This window comes from Cavia porcellus, unplaced genomic scaffold, assembly GCF_034190915.1.
Source record: "Cavia porcellus strain 051 isolate PalLab524CR breed Dunkin Hartley unplaced genomic scaffold, mCavPor4.1 scaffold_1, whole genome shotgun sequence".
Classification (NCBI taxonomy): Eukaryota; Metazoa; Chordata; class Mammalia; order Rodentia; family Caviidae; genus Cavia; species Cavia porcellus.
In genome coordinates, this window is record NW_026947484.1 from 30993906 (window position 1) to 31011901 (window position 17996).

General features: G+C 43.8%; 1 protein-coding gene and 1 long non-coding RNA gene across 5 annotated transcripts in view; one reads left to right on the plus strand and one right to left on the minus strand.

Annotated features, from left to right (window-relative positions):
• Snx6 (sorting nexin 6) overlaps positions 1–6232 on the minus strand; it is a 48564-nt gene extending 42332 nt beyond the window's left edge. Inside the window, exons 1-2 of one of the 4 annotated variants that reach the window (XM_005004524.4) lie at positions 6162–6232; positions 5958–6005 (exon numbers count right to left, since the gene is read on the minus strand). In XM_005004524.4, the coding sequence (XP_005004581.1) occupies positions 5958–6005; positions 6162–6167 (54 nt within the window). In that variant the 5' untranslated portion in view covers positions 6168–6232. Of the gene's footprint in view, positions 1–2941; positions 3003–5957; positions 6010–6161 lie in introns of those variants that run through there. The other 3 variants (XM_005004523.4, XM_063225005.1, XM_063225059.1) reach the window with 3 other exon arrangements.
• Positions 6233–6282: 50 nt separating this feature from the next.
• LOC134470656 (uncharacterized) overlaps positions 6283–17996 on the plus strand; it is a 47835-nt gene continuing 36121 nt past the window's right edge. The window contains exons 1-2 of the long non-coding RNA XR_010039689.1: positions 6283–6646; positions 6737–6852. This is a non-coding gene — a long non-coding RNA (uncharacterized LOC134470656). The remainder of the gene's footprint in view (positions 6647–6736; positions 6853–17996) is intronic.

Genomic DNA, 17996 nt, shown 5'->3' on the forward strand with positions numbered 1-17996 from the left:
CACACCCAGCTCCCATTCAATCTTTTTGTTCCAGTAAGAATTTCAAGTTCCCAACTAGATATATCCACCTGGCTGTATCACTTACTAAACAACCACTTGAGTGCGTTTAATATGGTAAATACTGTGCTTTGCTAAGGAGAGGACAGTGGAGAGACACAATCCTCACCCACACATATCACAGGTAACATTTTAGGTCAGGAGGCAGAGGGTTAGGTGCATTTTAACCTAACAGGCTCTTCAACACTAACAGAGTGAAACCAGGGTTTTAATCCACACTCTGGCCCTGCTATTCCTCATCCTCTGAATCTTCTCTTCTGCCCAGTCCCTAGACTTAGTCACTATGCCCTATCAATCCTATCTTCAGTACACTTCTTTGCTGTTCCTCTCCTTCATCCCCTCTTCTAAAATCTTAGTTCTACCTTTGTCATTTCTTATCTGGGCTGCTCCAATTGCCTGTTAACTGACTTCTTTGCTTTCTGAAATGAAACATCAATCCACCCACCACATCAAAGTGATCTACAATGCTATTTTCATCTGGGGATACATATTTCCTACTTTAAAGTCCTTCACCATGCCAGGTATGGTGAAACACACCTATGATCCCAACACTCGGGAGGCTGAGGCAGGAAGATAACCATGAGTTTAAGGCCAGCCTGAATTACATAAGCAAATTCAAGGCCAGCTGACTACAATAAACCCTGTCTCAACAATAACAAAAAAAAAAACCAAAACAACAACAAAAAAATGCCCTCATCAATTCCCACTGCTTGGAGCCTTGATCATTCTTTTTTTTTTTTTTTTTTTTTTTTGGTCTTTTAGAGACAAGGTCTCTCTATGCAGTTCAGGCAGGCCTTGGCTGTTTCTACACTTTTATCTGTTCGAACCACAGCTCCTTTGCAGCCCCCATCCCTGTAAGAGAACACGCTCTCCAGGCAGAACCAAATCACCTACACCTCTCGCTGCTGCTGGCAAGCCCTGCTGCCCTCTTCCCAGGCAGTCTACAACATTTAAACCAACATTTAAGATCTCATTCTGGCACCAGCACAGCTGTTGAGCTCAGACGTTAGAAGCTGACGTCTGTATCAGGCCGTTAAGATCCTGGGCAAGTTACTCAATCTTTGTGAACATCAGAGCTCCTTTCCCAGGGAGAAGAGCAGCAGCTACTTTAGAGGAATTTGAGATTTGAGTTAAAATATGGAAAGTCCCTGGCACACAGCAAATGCTATGCAAGCATGTAACTATTGCTTTATCGTTACCACTAACCCTCCCCTAAAGCTAAACACTCTTTCTACTCTTGGTACTTTATCACAAGAGATTAAAAGCTATGTCCTTACCACTGTGATTATTTCAGGGCGACTCTGTTTTAATCATTTTTTTAATCCTCAACTATCTGATATTTTGATCTGAAAGTTTTAAGTGTGGAACACCTTAAAGCCAAATACTGTGCAGATGCCAATGAAAATGCAAGTCTCTGAGGCAATCCTTGGAAGATAAGCTGAATGTTAAGTGTAAGGTAAGGGGAAAGTCAAGCTTTCATGATATTCAAATCAAAATGGAACCTTTCAGTGTGAAGAAAATACTGTTTTGTGAGACACTAAAAGGCAGGTTTAAGATTACATCCAGAGAGTCAGAAGTTTAGCCCAGCAGCGTGCCTACTTGGCAAATGTGAGGTAGTGAGTTCAATCCCCGGTACCAAAAATAAAGATTACATCTAAAGAATTGCAGACCATGCTTAGACTACTTCAGCCTCACCTCTGCATCTTAGGGCTTCCCTCACCTTAAGGAAGGATGTAATATATTATTTAGTAAACAAGTGAGCCCTATGAACACTGAAATGCATGCATAAAGTACAGATAAGAAGATTAAGTTGTGTAGGAAGTGGCGATGGGAAGTTAAAACCAGCCAGCCAGGCATGATCACATGCCTGTGATCCAAGTACTCAGGCAACCTGGCTGCGTAAGTGAATTCAAGGCCAGTCTGGACAATACAGTGAAACCCTGTTTTTTCCCCCTCAAGGAGGAGAAAAAAAATGAGTAAAGTCCAAAGAAATACATTTGATTAGTGAAACAACTTAATTATTTCAGTTATATAACCGAAGGCTACATTGGAAAGCAGACAGGATAAGAGATATCTGCTGGGTAATGCTATAATACAAGTAAGAGTCAAAGACTAACAGGGACAACAGAAAAGGAGGATGGGGTAAATACTGACAATGTGAAAAGTCTGCAAGGATGAAGATTATATCTGAATCAGAGATTTCTCGCACAACTGGAAAATGATGTCATTAATGAAGAAAAAGAACACTGAGGGAAGAACATAGCTAGGCATCCAGTCAATGTAGCTATTCCACCTAAATTCATTTTTGAAAACAACAAACATATAATTGAAACCAAATGCTGAGAGAATTATGCTATTGCTCTGGCATGCACTGCTCAAGCACATCAGGGCAAAACATATTCAATTCAAAGAGCTCATCTGTTTACTAAATAATATGTTACCGCCTTTCCTTAGGGTGAGGGAGCCCTAAGATGCAGAGGTAAGGCTGAAATAATCTAAACACGGTGCCCGTAATTTTCTTTTTTCTTCCTTGTAATTTTCTAAACATAATCTTAAAACTCACCTTTTAGTGTCTAACAAAACAGTATTTTCTTCACACTGTAAGGTTCTGTTTTGACTAAATATCATCATGGAACTGGCCAGGAGATTTATTAACTGGCCAGGAGATTTATATTAAAACACTGACTTTAACTTTGTCTTCTGCTTTGCACACTTGTGTTAATTTTTAAACAGTGCTTCTCCTTTGCAACTCCTATCAAATATGCACCTTATGCTTTTCTTTGTCAAGACTCCCTCCCTCTTTTTTTTTTGAGGCAGGGTCTCATTATGTAATGCAGGCTGTCCATGAACTTGCTTAGGTAGCCCAGACTGGCCTTGAGTTCACAGCAATCCTCCTGCCTCTGCCTTCTGAGTGCTGGGATTACAGACATGTGCTACCATGTCTAGCTAAGACTCCCTTTCTTAAAGCCTGAAAAAAAACTGCAGTATCTTAAAATTCTCATCATGGCAATCTATTCCAGGAGAAACACAATCTAAGGAAATTTAAATAAGCCAGATATTCCTGTTCCTGAAATAGGGAAACAGTAAAACATTTTATACAACAGCAATCAAAACTTTAACGCAAGGGGCTGGGGATTTAGCTCAGCGGCATAAGCACCTGCCTTGTAAGCAGGCAGTCGTGAGTTCGATCCCTGGTACCGGTAAAAATGAAAAAGACAAAAAAAAAAAAAAAAAAAAAAAAAAAAACAACTTTAACGCAAGACAGAAATGTCTTGGGTATTTTGGGGGAGAGGGTGGCGGGGGTGTGTGTGTGTGTGTGTGACATTTGAGACAGGGTAACTCCATGTAACGCACACTGGCCTCCAGTTTACAGCCTCTGGGGTGTTAAAGATTACAGGAGGGTTGTTAAGGGGTATTAAGATCACAGGAGTGCTGTACCATACTCAGCTTTCTTGGGTGCTAATTTAAAAACCAGTTATCTGTCCTCCCCACTCCATGTGACTAAGAACAGATGATCTTTCTGCTTTTCAAACATCCCAGGTGATAATTCTCATGCAAGAATTTCAAGGCCACTTTGGGAGATGCCTGTCCTACTGGGTGTGGTGGGCCACACCTGTAATCCCAATCTGAAACACATAGTGACATAGTCTCAAAAAAAACCAATAAATAAATAAATAATGCCTGCCTTGGCTGATGTCAGACACAAAGTTTAAAAAGTCAGCTCCTGAGGCTGGGGATTTAGCTCAGCGGCATAAGCGCCTGCCTTGTAAAGCAGGCAGTCGTGAGTTCCATCCCTGGTACCAATAAAAAGGAAAAAGACAAAAAAAAAAAAAAAAAAGTCAGCTCCTGGAAGGCCAAGTTTGGTTGGTGGCACATACCTATGATCCCAGTGGTCAGGAGACTGAGGCAATATTGCCTTGAGTTCAAGGATAGCCTGAACTGCATGGCAAGACCAATTCAAAAAAAAAAAAAAAAAAAAACAACCCATAACAAAAAACCCAAATCCAGTTTTTCCTCACTTTTGTGTGACTTTGGACCAGTAAAGATTAAAATGTCTCATCTACAAAGTGTAACACCATAGGCTTCAGAGGAATACAAGATTATCAATGAAATAATACTTACTAGTGCCCAGTAGTACCACCTATAACTTTTACTGACTCACCCCATTCTATAAGAGAAAAAGGAGGAAGCAATGCATCCATGTAGTTTTTTTTGAGACAGGGCCTCACTATGCAGCCTAAACTGGACTCCAGCTTGAGATTCTCCTGCATCAGTCTCCCCTGTACTGGATTCCAGGCATGTAGCATCATTGGCAACCATATGCATTATTCATCATGACATTTTAAAAGCTCGTCATGACTTTTTTTTCCATTTTATCATAATTCACTGAACATTAAATTTTAGAAATCAGAAATCCATACTTTTGCATTATCCAGAAATTAATGATGCACTTCCTGTATCTTTCTTACTACTTAAAAGCTTGATAAAGGCCATCAGTTAATACTGCTTCATCTCTTAATACAAATAGCAAAAATATTATGCAAATTATCACCTAGGCCCAAGGATGTAGCTCAGTGGTAGAGCACTTGTCTAGCTCGTGTGATGCTCCAGATTTAAACCCCAGCACCACACACACACACACACACACACACACACACAAAACCACCTACCAATCTACAAACAGATTTCAGCTCTAAAGTGGGAAGTACAATGAAGTCAAAATGAGAAATGAATGCAGATTGTGAAATGTAAAGGAGCCATGACACTCGGCACACTGAGAGGCAATTATCATCTATCAATATTTTTCTAATGCTGACTTGTACAAGGCACTGTCACACTACCACCCAACCAAGGTAAATGGGGCAAGGGAAAGAAGGGAAGCAGAAACTGGAGTCCGGATGGCTCTGGACACTAAGGCAGAAAGGTATTTACCAGGGTGGGAGTGGGCATCCAGAAGGAGGAGAAAGATAAGACTCTGGCCAAAAAGAACAGACTCAGGGGTAAAGATAAGTTCTGGAGACCTAAAGTACAATATGGTGACTGTAACAGTACACATCTGATGCCTGCTGAGATTTCACAAGAGGGGGCAAGTGTTAACTTCATTGGCTTGACAGTGGTAACCGATTCACAATAAACACATGGATCAAACTATCATACTATAAATCTTAAATATGTACAGTTATCATCTGTCAGTCATAATTCAGTAATGCTGGGGGAGGGAACCAAGTAAAACCTTGCAAAAGGGTTTTTTTTTTTTTAAGTTAAAAAACAGTAGTTGGGCATGGTGGCACAACTGTAATCCTAGCATTCAGATTGCCTTGAGTTCCATGCCAGATTAAACTACATAGAGACGCTATCTCAAAAAAAAAAAGTCAAAACACTGGTCTATCATACAAAATCTGGCAAAAGTCACTGAAGAACGGTTGAGACAGGTGACTATAAAAGTCCTTGCAAAAAAAAAAAAAAGTATTTAAAAAGAAGAAAAGGATAAGCCCGTGCTATTTGTGCTGAAGAAAGAAGGGTGGGGAGCGGGTTCAGAAAGGTAAGACAGAAGGTGCCGATCAAAAGATCTAAGGATGGGTTTTCAAGACCCAAAGTGGCAAGAGAGGGAGCGATCCAGCATCGGCCTCCACCACCACCTCTCCACCTGCACCCAGTACCGGGCAAGGGAGGTCACCGGAGGGTCGCATCGGGGCTGGGGCAAGAGAGCCGCAGGGAACCTGGAGCGAAGCCGCCCCCTGGGAGGAAGCGCTGCAGGAGGGCGGGGCAGATGCACGGAGGAAACTGAGGAGGGTGATCGGGAAAGCGCGCGCACAGCTGGAGCCCCCTCCTCTGACCACACCGAGGCCGCAGACACTGGGAAGGGAGGGTGCCACGAGAGGGAAGCAGACAGAACTTACTCCACGGTCTTCCTCCGAGAGGAAGTCGGGGCCGTCGTCCAGGCCTTCCTGCTGGTCCGGCGGGCCAACAGCGCCAGCGAAGAGGAGATGATGGGGGAGACACAAAGGGAGACATTAGAGCCAGACCGGCGTGGTCCCCGCTCCCTCCCCGCGCCCGCCGCCCCCGCTGCGCGCCCGGTGCTCAGCTCTGCTGAGAACACCCACCATCATGGCTGCTCCGCTTCTAGGGCCAGCGCAGGCGCACTAGTGCCGCAGCCGGAGCAGTGGGCGGGGTGGGGGCCGAATCTAGGGGCGGGGTCTCTACTGGTTCCGCCCAGATCCCCAGGAGCCAGAGTCCCGGAAAGAAAGACTGCGGACCCTGCTCCCAAGGTAGAAGTGTCCATATCCAGGAGGGCCAGAGGCCCAGACAGATCCATGGAGCTGGGTGGCTGCTCGGGGCTGACCTGCTGTCATCCGGAAACGGCAGAAGGTCTCCCGGGTTGCTGCCCAATTCCCTTGCCCTGTGGGCTCCACAAAGAAACTTTTCCAGCACCGTGGAGAAACCACAGTAAATCATCTAGTCTTTGCTTTGAGCCACAAGATAATTAATCACAATGAATATCATTTTGGCAGTAGAGTTGCCTGTCGGAACCAAACGCTTTCACACAGTGAGCAGTCAGGGTCTATAATCAGACTTTACTGCTGGCAAGGTAATAACTACCTCAGGCTTTGGGGCACTAGTGATTGAGCACTATAAAAATGAACTGTTCCCATTACAAGAATGTTCCTTTCCTTTATAGGAAGAAATTCCTCCGATCTAACTGTCCAGCAGTATAGCACTGCTTCAGATGAATGGGAGCTCCTGCCACGCCTCGCACGCCTGCAACCCTGGGCTTCCGCCTCTTCCCATACTTGGGTAGGAAAACACAGTCCTATTGGAATCCTTCCTCTCCCTCCTTATACATACCGTAACAAATATTATTGCACCTACAGTTGACTCTTGAATTGATCTGGGTTTCCCCACTTCCACAGGAACCACCATCAAGTGTCCCTTGTCTGGATCTTTGCTATCAACTAACTTTTCTCATTTCCTACGTCTGTCTCCATTTTTACACACTACTGCCGGATTTCCTCCAAAGATATAGATGTGGATGGCAACACTATGCTGCTCAGTAATTGTTAACCACCTCCATTACCCAAGGGGCCAGCTCCAGCTCTTCAGCCTACAGCTTCAAGCCCTCTACATTTGAACTAGGACAGCCTATTTTGCCAGGCTCTGCATTCCATATTATTGAACTGAAGCTCTAAAAACATCGGTTAAATGAATTATTTAAATCTTTTTTATTTTTATGTATTTATTTATTTTTAGTTTTTTGAGACAGGATCTTGCTATGTAATTCAGACTAGCCTCAAAATCACTGCACTCCTCCTGCCTCATCTGCCCAGGATTAGAGGTATGCACCACCATGCCCAGCCAAAAAAAAATTTTAATAGTAAAAAGCTTACTAATATTCCCAGGAAAACTTCTTGTAGCTTTCATTTTCTATGTAATGAGAGCTTTTCTAATGTACAAAAGGAAAGCTACAAGAAGTTCATAGAAGTTCTTGCCCCTACAAAATTATTCTTAAATATGTTGAGGAAGTGGGCTTCATTTTTTGTTTTTTTGAGGCAGAGTCTATGTATGGTTTTTTTTTTTTTTTTTGGTCTTTTTCGGTACCAGGGATCGAACTCACTTGCCTGCTTGCAAGGCAGGTGCTTATGCCACTGAGCTAAATCCCCAGCCCCGTCTATGTATGTTTTGAGGCAGAGTCCACTATGTAGTCCAGAGAGAAGCAGAAACAGAGACAGCGAGGTAATAACTACCTCTGGCTTTGCAGCACTAGTAGTTGAGCACTATAAAAATGAACTGTTCCCATTACAAGAGTGTGTATGACTGATAGGAAGGCCAGGGTTGTCTTTTTGGACAAAGGTCATGAAGTGCCATATACAACCACCTCACATGCCTCTAATCATTTTAAAGTTCAACATTTAAACAAAATCCAGAGTTGGGTGTAGTGTTGCACACCTGTAATTCCAACATGTGAGAAGCTGAGGCAGAAGGATCACCAAGAGTTCAAAGCCAGCCTGAGTTACATAGCAAGACCCTGTCTCAAATACATGAAGTCCAGAAAGATTGTAATTTGCAAACATTTTACTTTGCCAAAACTGAAATTGACAACTATTATTATTATTTTGGTGCCAGAAATCGAACTTAAGCTCTTACACTTGCCAGGTAGGCACTGTGCCACTGAGCTATATCCTCAGCCCCTTTTATTATTTCAAGATTGTGTACACATTTGTAATTCCAGCACTCAGGAGGCTGAAGCAGGAGAATCACCACGAATTTAAGGTCAGCCTGGGCTGCATAGTGAGTTCAAGGCTAGTCTGAACTACATAGTAAGACTGTCAAACAAATGTATAGATGTATCTAATAATAAATAAATAAATATAAGTAAAATTTAAAAATAAATCAGTAAGCAAGTACCAGCAGCCCCATATCTGGGGGGAAAGAAAGTCATGTCTGCAGAAGGGCAGTGAGGTCAATGCTCCTGGGTATCTACATTACTCTTAGAGAAATAACTACCCCTGCTATGTAGGCTTCAAACCAGGAATCAGTAGCTGTGGTGAACACTCTGGATCCCTGGAAAACATGAGAGGAAGAGACTTGATCATCAAAGGAAGCAGAACCTAGATTCACTGACAACAACCATCATTTTAAACCAGGTGTGGTGATGCCTGTTTGTAATCCCAGCACTTGGGATGCAGAGGCAAGAGGATCACTGCAAGTTTGAGGCTGGCCTGGGCTACGAAGTGAGTTCAAAGCCAGCCTGAACCATATAGTAAAACCCTGCCTCAAACAAAGACCAAAGAAAAAAATCTGTCATTTTAACTGTGTGGGAGAATTTTATTTGGAAGCCAAAATTTATGGTAGTTTAATATACTTCTTTCTCTCTCCTTCTCTCTCTCTCTCTCTCTCTCTCTCTCTCTCTCTCTCTGTCTCTCTCTCCCTCTCTCTCTCTCTCTCTTTTTTTTTTTTTTCCTGAGGCAGGGTCTCGCTATACTGTTCAGGCTGGCCTTGAACACACTATGTAGCCCAGGTTGGCCTCAAACTCCTGACATCCTACAGCCTCAGCCACCAGAATGCTGGATTACAGGGGTGTGTGACCGTGTCGTGTGGTACATGTCTTCTTTTAGGGTAATGGAAAATATGTTGATTGTTGCACAATTTTGTGAGCTTATGAAATCCACTGAATTGCACATTTTAAGAGGGTGACTTTTATGGTTTGTGAACTGAATTTTACTTTATAGAACAAAGTGACATTGGAAATTTCTTTCTTAGGAATTTAAGCTGCTAGAGTTTTGTTTTGGGGATTGTTTTTGTTTTTGGAAACAGGGTCTTGCACTGTATTTGAACTCACTATGTAGCCCAGGGTGGCTTCAAACTCACAGCAATCCTCCTGCCTTAGCCTCCCAAATCTTGGGACTTGCCACCAGGCCTGGAGAGACTTTTAAGAAAAATATTCCAAAGGGCATTGCATTCTTTTCTGAAGAGGTGTCTGTGTGTTTGTGTAAGGGAGAATGAGTAATGTATGCAAAATCCATGCCTTGCTTGGAAAACCTGCTGCTTTACCCTATTGCTTTAATCTGGAGGAATAACTTGTTCCCTTGTTTAAGATCTAAGGTTATCTGGAGCAAGAACCAACATCCAGCAAAGACTAACAGAGCTAATTCTAAGGCAGGATGTGAAACGGCCTCCACCTCCTCTGCAGAAGTCCCAAGAAAGAAACATTTCAAACCAGGTGTGTTGGTGCACACCTGTAATCCCAGTGCACCAGGAAGCTGATGCAAGACAATTGCAAAGTGACAGACAACCTGGGAAATTCAGTGAGACTCTGTTCCAAAATTTAAAGATTTTAAGAAGGGCCAGGGAATGCAGTTCAGTGGGAAGGCCTTAAGTTGAATCCCCAGTGTGTAGGGGGGGGGGGGCAGCATTCAAGGATGAGAGCTGGCCTTGCATTCCCTGGAGCAGTCAGCTTGAAAATCCCCCACAGAGGGCTCCCTGGCCTAGGGCCCCACTGGTCTCCCCAGCATGCTGCTCAGCTCCAGCTTGCCTGATAGTCAATTCAGGAGTGGGAGCAGAACTGGGTTCGGCAGCTAGGGTGAAAAGAAAGTACAGTGCAGCCTGGAAGCAGAGGCCACCAAGACCTGGGTAAGCTCGGTGGCCTAGACCCTCCTGTGCTTCTGCTGCCAGATAGACTTTCCCTCTCATCTCTGCTCTCAAAGTCCCCTCCGTCCCTAAAGCACTGGCCAAGGAGGTCTCCACCTCCCACCTCCCCCCATCCACATCTGCCTTTCCTTGCAGTGGTTAAGGAAAGGCAAGCCTGGATCAGAAAGTCACCCCTCTCTAAACCCTAGGGAGCAGTCTGCCTCTCATGCCTGTTTTCTCCTATGCCATATGGAAATAATAACATGGATTCTGGACTCAGCCTGCCTTGTTATAAATCTCAGCCTTTTGGCTTAATTACTTTCATTTTGGTTTTGTTTTTCCAGGGTCTTGCTTCACAGTATAGGCTGGCCTTAACCTCACTCTGTAGTACAGGCTGACCTCAGATGCTCAGTGATTACAGGTCCTGGAACAGCCCTATAACCTTATATCTGGTGATTGAAAAATTATTCTGGAATTCTACAAACTAACTGGATACTCCTAAAAATCATGAAAAAGTAAAGACTGAGACACTGCCACAGGTCTAAAATATAATGTGGTATCTTGAATTAGATCCCAGAAGAGAAAGAAATATTAATGGAAAACTGGTAAAATGTGAACAAAGTCTGGAGTTTAGTTATTAACAGCAGATTGATATTGGACTCCACAGTAATTGAAGATGGTAGATTAGGGAAATCAAAATGGTGTCGTACATGGGAACTCTTTGTACTTTCTTTGAAACTTTTCAGTTGTCTACATTTGTTCAAAAATAAAGTTTTTGGGTTTTGGTTTTATTGAATCATTATTTTTGAAAGGGATCCAGGCATTTACCACACAAAATGACTCCAGACTGCATTCTAAAATGGGGTCAAGCAAGGGCAGAGAGAACATTGTAGTTAGGGTTTGCAAGGGAAACGATTTAATACAGGACACATAATTTATAGGATTATTTTATAATATTTGCCCAAAGAGTCAAATGCAGGGGACTGTCGGAGATCTGTCCACAGAGACCCAAAGAATCTAGCTGAAGGCCTAGAGCCCATGACAATGTCTCACGCAAGACTGTATTAAGGATCTGCATTGAGAAGGCCCAAAGGTCAGTGATAAAAGCTAGAAAGTCTGCGCCAGCAGGCTGAAGGATTTGTACCAGCAGGCTGAGGGATCTGTGCTGGAGCCAGAAAGTGATGCACAAATAAGGACCAGAACTCCCCCAAAAAGAACCACAGCCATCCTCAGTGATATGATGGTCCCAAGCTCCTCTGATGATAACAGTCGCATTCATATCAGGAAAGCCAGTGACAAGCTTTTCCAGGAGCACACTACTGTTCCTTCTAGTTCTCTTTTTATGCTGTTGGCAACAGCCCTCAGGTGGGCTTTCCATACCCAGCACTACACTGATTCACTGCATCTGGGTGCTACAAATTGACCATTAGCTAATGCACCACAGAGAGCAATCAGGATCAAGGGGAGGGCATCCCTTCTGCCCTACACTTGTCATCCTGATGCAGTGATATCTGGGAAGTGCAATCCTGGCTGAGCGGCAACCACAGTGCCCTGTGAAAGATCTATGTGGGATGGGGCTTGGTGGTACATGCCTGTAATCTGAGCATTTGGGAGGCTGAGGTAGGAGGATCATTGTGAGTTCAAGGCCAGCCTGGGCTACAAAGTGAGCTCAAGACCAGCCTCAACTGCATAGTGAGACCCTGTCTCAAAAAGAAAAGAAAGGAAAGGAAAAGGAAAAGAAAAGAAAAGAAAAGAAAAGAAAAGAAAAGAAAAGGCTTTGTGTGTGAGCTGGCTACCTGCCAGGTGTGTTCAAGAGCCATCACATAAATCCTGTACACTGTCAGGATTCTTACAGGAAACAAGCGATACTTGAAGATGCTTCAAGGTGGAGCTCACTGACAAAGGGGAAAAGCTTCAAAGTTGAGGGGATAATACTGGAACCGAGGGACAGCAGAGGTCTCAAAGGACTTAAATCTTCCTGAGGGCAGCAGTAAGTCTGGTGACTTAGAAGAGAGTCCTAAAAAAAAAAAAAAAAAAAAAAGAATAAAAATATTAAAAAATTTTTAAAAAAGAGAGTCCTAATAAACTCTCAGCAAATAGTTTTCTTTTTTTTCTTTTTCTTTTTTCTGGTACCGGGGATTGAACTCACGACCGTCTACTTGCAAAGCAGGTGCTTATGCCACTGAGCTAAATCCCCAGCCCCAACAGATAATTTTCATTGATTGATTTGGTTTGACTTTCAGACAAGCTCTCACTACAGTATCCCAGGCTGGCCTCCAACTCACCACCTAGCTCAGCAATGAACAGTTGTGTTGTTTTGTTTTTGAAACAGAGTTTCACTGTGTAGTTCCAGCTGGTCTTGAACTCCTGAGGATCCTCCTGCCTCAGCCTCCCGAGGACAATCAACTGTTTTGTTTTAGTTACAATAAAATAGAGTAAATAGCATGGCTGGGGATACAGCTCAGCAGCATAAGTGTCTGCCTAGTAAATATGAGGTTGTGAATTCAATTTCTAGTACCTACAAAAATAAAATTAAATAAAATGGAGTAAAAGGCTGGAAAATATAAAACAAAAATGGCATTGAGCTGAAAAGTTGAAGTATGACTTTTTTTTTTTTTTTTTGTCTTTTTCCTTTTTATCAGTACCGGGAATCAAACTCACAACTGCCTGCTTACAAGGCAGGCGCTTATGCCACTGAGCTAACTCCCCAGCCCCAAGGATGACTTTTTCAAATACACAAATTTAAGCCAGACACAACTGTATTTGAGTCTGTGGTTTGCCATTTATTAGTGGAATGAAACTTGCTTTTGTAAATATTAATTAATTTAAGTAGTTATTGAAATTTTGTTCTCTGCATCCCATCTTTGGGGTGAGATCCTAGAGATTTGTTCCTCAGGACAAGAGAGAGCCACTGCTTTCCCTCTTCTGTTTTCCATTTTCTGCTCTAAGAGCTGGCTGAGGGCCAGGATGGAGGAGGAGGAGGTGGCCCACAACCCCTCAGCTCAGAGGAGCTGGGGGCTGGAAAAGAGGAAGTGGGATGGGAAGAGGCCAGGGGTCTCATTTCTGTGCTATCTTCAGACTGTGGGTCTGGGGAACTGGACACCAAAGGTGCTGACGCAGTGCTGACAGAGGAGGAGATGTTCACCCTGATTCCCCAGAAAGACTCTGGGTGTGGGCTGCCCCTCTTGCAGATCTGGTCTGAGGCTTAGCTTTCCCTGGGTGCGAAAGAGGCCCAGACTTGCCAGACCCTCAGCCCTTCCTCAGGTCAGAAGATGGCTCAGCTGGGTGCCACCAGGTTATAGTATGTAAAGCTCCTGAAAAATCTTGGTATTGAATATTTCAACTATGTGAGGGTTTTTGGCGGACTCAGACAAAACTTTGCTGGCATTTTATACCAGCATCTCCATACCTGGAGATCTTAGAACCTCTCCACAGCTTTCCCTAACCCCCACCCTCACCCCAAAGTGATTTTAGCCTGGGCTTCACAGAAACTAACAGTGGGACCAAATGACCTTCTCAGGTGACGTTTCTTTCAGAAAATGTATTGAATTATTCGCTCTTATATTCTACTGCTGTCGATGTCCGCTCCCGGCCGGCAGGAAGGACACACGACAAAGTCTGGTAGTGGACAACCTTTTCTTTTTATTTTCCTTCTCCGTACAGCCTGCCCTGGGTTCTCTCAGCTGAAGCCTCCTCTGGTCCGCTCCCCGCGGCTCCTTTTGTGCTTCAGTCTGCCCCAAAGCCTCTACCGGTCCGCTCTCCGCGGCTCCTTTTGGGCTTTTACTTCTGGGCTTCTACCTGGCTTCTTCTTTCGCCCAGGGGTGGCACCGGTATATATACGGGTACAGTGTCCAATCATGTTAAAGTAAGCAAGGCAAGCTGATTGGCTAACATCATCAGTTGCCAGGCAGACTATATTGTTGAGCGGGTTGTTTACGCGGTAAGCAGGAAACTAACATATTCGATGGGAGGGGTAATCTACCTCAGGCTTTGCTCTTTACCACAGGCCGCACGTCCGCCGCGCAAGGCGAGCTATCACAGACGCGGCTCCCAACATACTGCCACATTTTTAGTCACTTCCCTGACCACGCACAATTTACACAATTTCCTTTGCCTTGTAGTTTCTAAAAAGAAAAGTCAGCTGAGTGCAGCGATGAATGCCTGCAATCTCAGCACTCCGGAGATTGAGGCAGAAGGATCATTGCAACTTCAAGGCCAGCCTGAGCTACATAGTGAGGCCTGACTCAAAAAACCGAATTGTAAAAAGGAAAGTCAGACAGAGCCTGTATCCTGGTTTTAAAAGAATATTGGTAACTAGGCATTGTGGTGCACGCCTGAAATCCCACCGCTCAGGAGGCTAAGGCAAGAGAATCACTGTGAGTTTGAGGGCAACCTGGACTACATACGTGGTAACTCGCTGTCTCAAAAACAAAAACAAAAACAAACAACAAAGAAGGAAACAAAGAAAAGAAGAATATTGTTGGATTAATTTTAGGTAATTTACACTGGGGGAAATTTACATCTAAATTGAATGTAAAGTATATTGTAATTTTATGTGTGCAAAATTAGTATGAGCTATAGATGTCAAATGGAATCTGTTATCTATTGAAATAAAAGCTTTTTGAGGGCCGGGGATTTAGCTCAGCTGCATAAGCGCCTGCCTTGCAGGCAGTTCTGAGTTCAATCCCCTGTACAAAAAAAAAAAAAAAAGCTTTTTGAATATCAAAAAATGTATTGGTAGCATACGCTTACACTAAATTTTAAAGTTTTGCCAGGCATGGTGGTGCACACCTGTAATACCCGCACTCGGAAGGTTAAGGCAGGAGGATCGGGCAAGTTTGAGGCCAGCCTGAACTGCATAATGAGACCCTATCTCAAAATAGCCAAAAAATAAAAAATAAATTTTAAAGATTTTAGTGGGGTGCTGGGGATCCAGTTCTGGGCCTTATGAGTGTAAGACAAGAGCTCTACCACTGAGTCACATCCTTAGCCCCTAAATTTTGAATTATAAAAATAATTTCAGGGGCCAGGGATTTAGTTCAGTAAGTGTAAGCGCCTGCCTGGCAAGTGGAAGGTTGTAAGTTTGATCCCTGGTATAAACAAAAACATTCATTCCTCATCTTGTACTTGACTGGAACCTTGTGTACACCTGGTATGTGAGGGTTTGAAAAATTTCAGTGAATCCCAACACTTAGGAGGCTGAGGCAGCAGGATTGTCAGAGTTCCAGGGTCAGCCTGGGCTACATAATGAAACTGTCTGAAAAAAAAAAAAAACAGTGAAAACCACCTTCACTAGAAGACAGGCTGCAGTGATTACAGAAGGCCAGGTGCTGGGTGTGGCTCTCTCAAGGAGTTGAAAGGCATAGTCAGGGTGCAGGGCCCCTGGCCTAGGAGCTCTCTGAAGCCTTTGGAGGAGACCAGCGGGAATGCGCTCTCATCCCGTTCCATTCTGTTCCCAGCCACAGGGAGGCTGAGTTTGCCAGCCTTCCTAAGATACAAGCATCTGTGCAACTTGTTCAGTGGAATATCATTAAGTGATGTGCACAGATCTACCCAGAAACCTTGTGCACAACTACAGTGGTTTCCTATTGCATTTGTAACAAATTACCACATTTTTGTTCACTTAAAACCACAAACAACACAGCATGTAAGACTGGGGTTCCCTCCCACCCCACATCCTCACCAGCATTGCTTTTATGGTGGTCATTCCGATTGGGGTGAAATGGAGTCTTACGTTGTTATAATGTGCATCTCCTTGATTAGTGAATCTTCTTTTTTAAAAAAATACTTTTAATTTTAAAATGTGTGTGTGTGTTTTGAAAGTCTTACTACATAGTTCAGGGTGGCCTTGAATTTACTATTTAACTTGCCCTTAAACTCATGGTGATCCTTGTGCTTCAGTCTCCCAGGTGCTAAGATTACAAATGGGCCAACATGCTCAGCTTGCTTGCCTACTTTCTTTTTTCTTTTCTTTTCTTTCTTTTTTTTTTTTTTTTTTTTTGAGACAGGGTCTCACTATGTAGTACAGGCTGGCCTTGAACTCACTATGTAGCCTATGCTGGCCTCAAACTCACATAGATTTCCTGTCTCAACCTCCTGAGTGCTAAGATTACAGGCCTTCATCATCATCCAAGACCTACCCAGCTTCTTTTGTATTTTTTGAACCCAGGATTTGTGCACTAAGCTACATCCTCAGCTCATTTTTTATTTTATATTTTGAGGCATGATCTCACTAAATCACTAAGTTGCCCAGACTGGCTAGAACTTGTGCTCCTCCTGCCTCAGCCACCCAGAGTACTGGGATCCCAGGTATGTACTAATACCGCAGGCTATAAATGAACTGGAAAAACAAGCGTTATTTGCTACATAGACTCCAATCATATGGCAGATTGTTCCATGCACATTAACATACTTTGACGGAGTTCACTCTATGCTCTCTTTCTTCCACCCTCCACGTTAGTTTTCCTTTGCCGGGGTTTCAGTGCATGTAATAAATGCTGATCATTTCCATCCCTGCAAACACTGAGAGTCCTAGGTTTTTATCACTGCAATGAGACTGCTCAGGGCTGGGACAGGAAATGGGTGTGGACGCTGTGGCTGGAGAGCAAAGAGTGGAGAGAGGAATCCATTACTCCAGAGAAGCAGTTCCAGTGACCTGAGAGCCAGAGATAACAAGGAGGCAGAGACTCAGGCTGGATGGAGTCAAAGGTGGAATGGAAGCTTTGTCACAGGCCACCACTGACTGAGGGAGGCAGGGCTAGAGATGGGAAAGCTAAACATGAGTAACTTTAGAAAGAAGCTCTGCAGAGTGTCCAGGCCAACCTTAGGAGTGGCAGCTGGAGAGGGAGACTCCTTGTAGCTCCGGGAAAGTATTACAGGCAGCTGACTTAGAGATATTACAGGGCATCAGACAGGGCTGGGCCCTCAAAAGAGCCAGAGCAGAAGTTCAGATTCCTTGCAGCCTTGAAAGAGACAATCACCTCCTGTTGTGGGCCAGATCTCAAGACAAAAGGCAAGGCAAATACAACCACATCTTAGAGATCCACAGTCCAAAGAGTTCTCTATCACCTGAGTCAGGAATCAGCATCCCATCCCCTACAGGAAGAGTTACTGCTGTTAAGCATGCCTGCTTGCTACATGACTCGCTCCCTCATTTGTTCCTAACAAGGGGCTGGGGATTTAGCTCAGCGGCATAAGCGCCTGCCTTGCAAGCAGGCAGTCGTGAGTTCAATCCCTGGTACTGGTAAAAACGAAAAAGACAAAAAAAAAAAGATCATTTGTTCCTAACAATCAATTTTACCTGAGCAATTCATCTTTTTTTCCTATCCTGCCTTATGCCCACATTGCAAATTCCCATTTTTCCCCACTTTGATCCACCTAGCCTCATAATTTTACTCCATAAAAATCCTTAGAAAAGACAGTCTTTGGCAACTTGCTCAGGACCTTTTCTGTCTGTCAGACAGAAGCTTTCTTTCTCTCAATAAATGTGTTCCACTCTTAACCTCCGTAGTTCCTAAAATTCATTCTTCAATTTTAGAGAACACGAACTCTGTACTGAACAAAAAGTGGGTCGGGAGTTTCATTCCCCTACATCCAAAGGGGGAGGATGAGGTTGAGACTGGGAGATAGGTTTTTACTGACCTCAGGTGTCCCATCTTTCCTGTTGTCTCTAGAACAAGATGAAAGGCAGAGGGGCTGGCAGGTGGCACCCATCATGATGTCATGAGACTGCACAGGAGCTTCTGCTCTCATCAGGGACTTAAGTGAGGCCCAAGGGAAACCAAGCACCAGGTGTCTTCCCCAAGCACACTCAG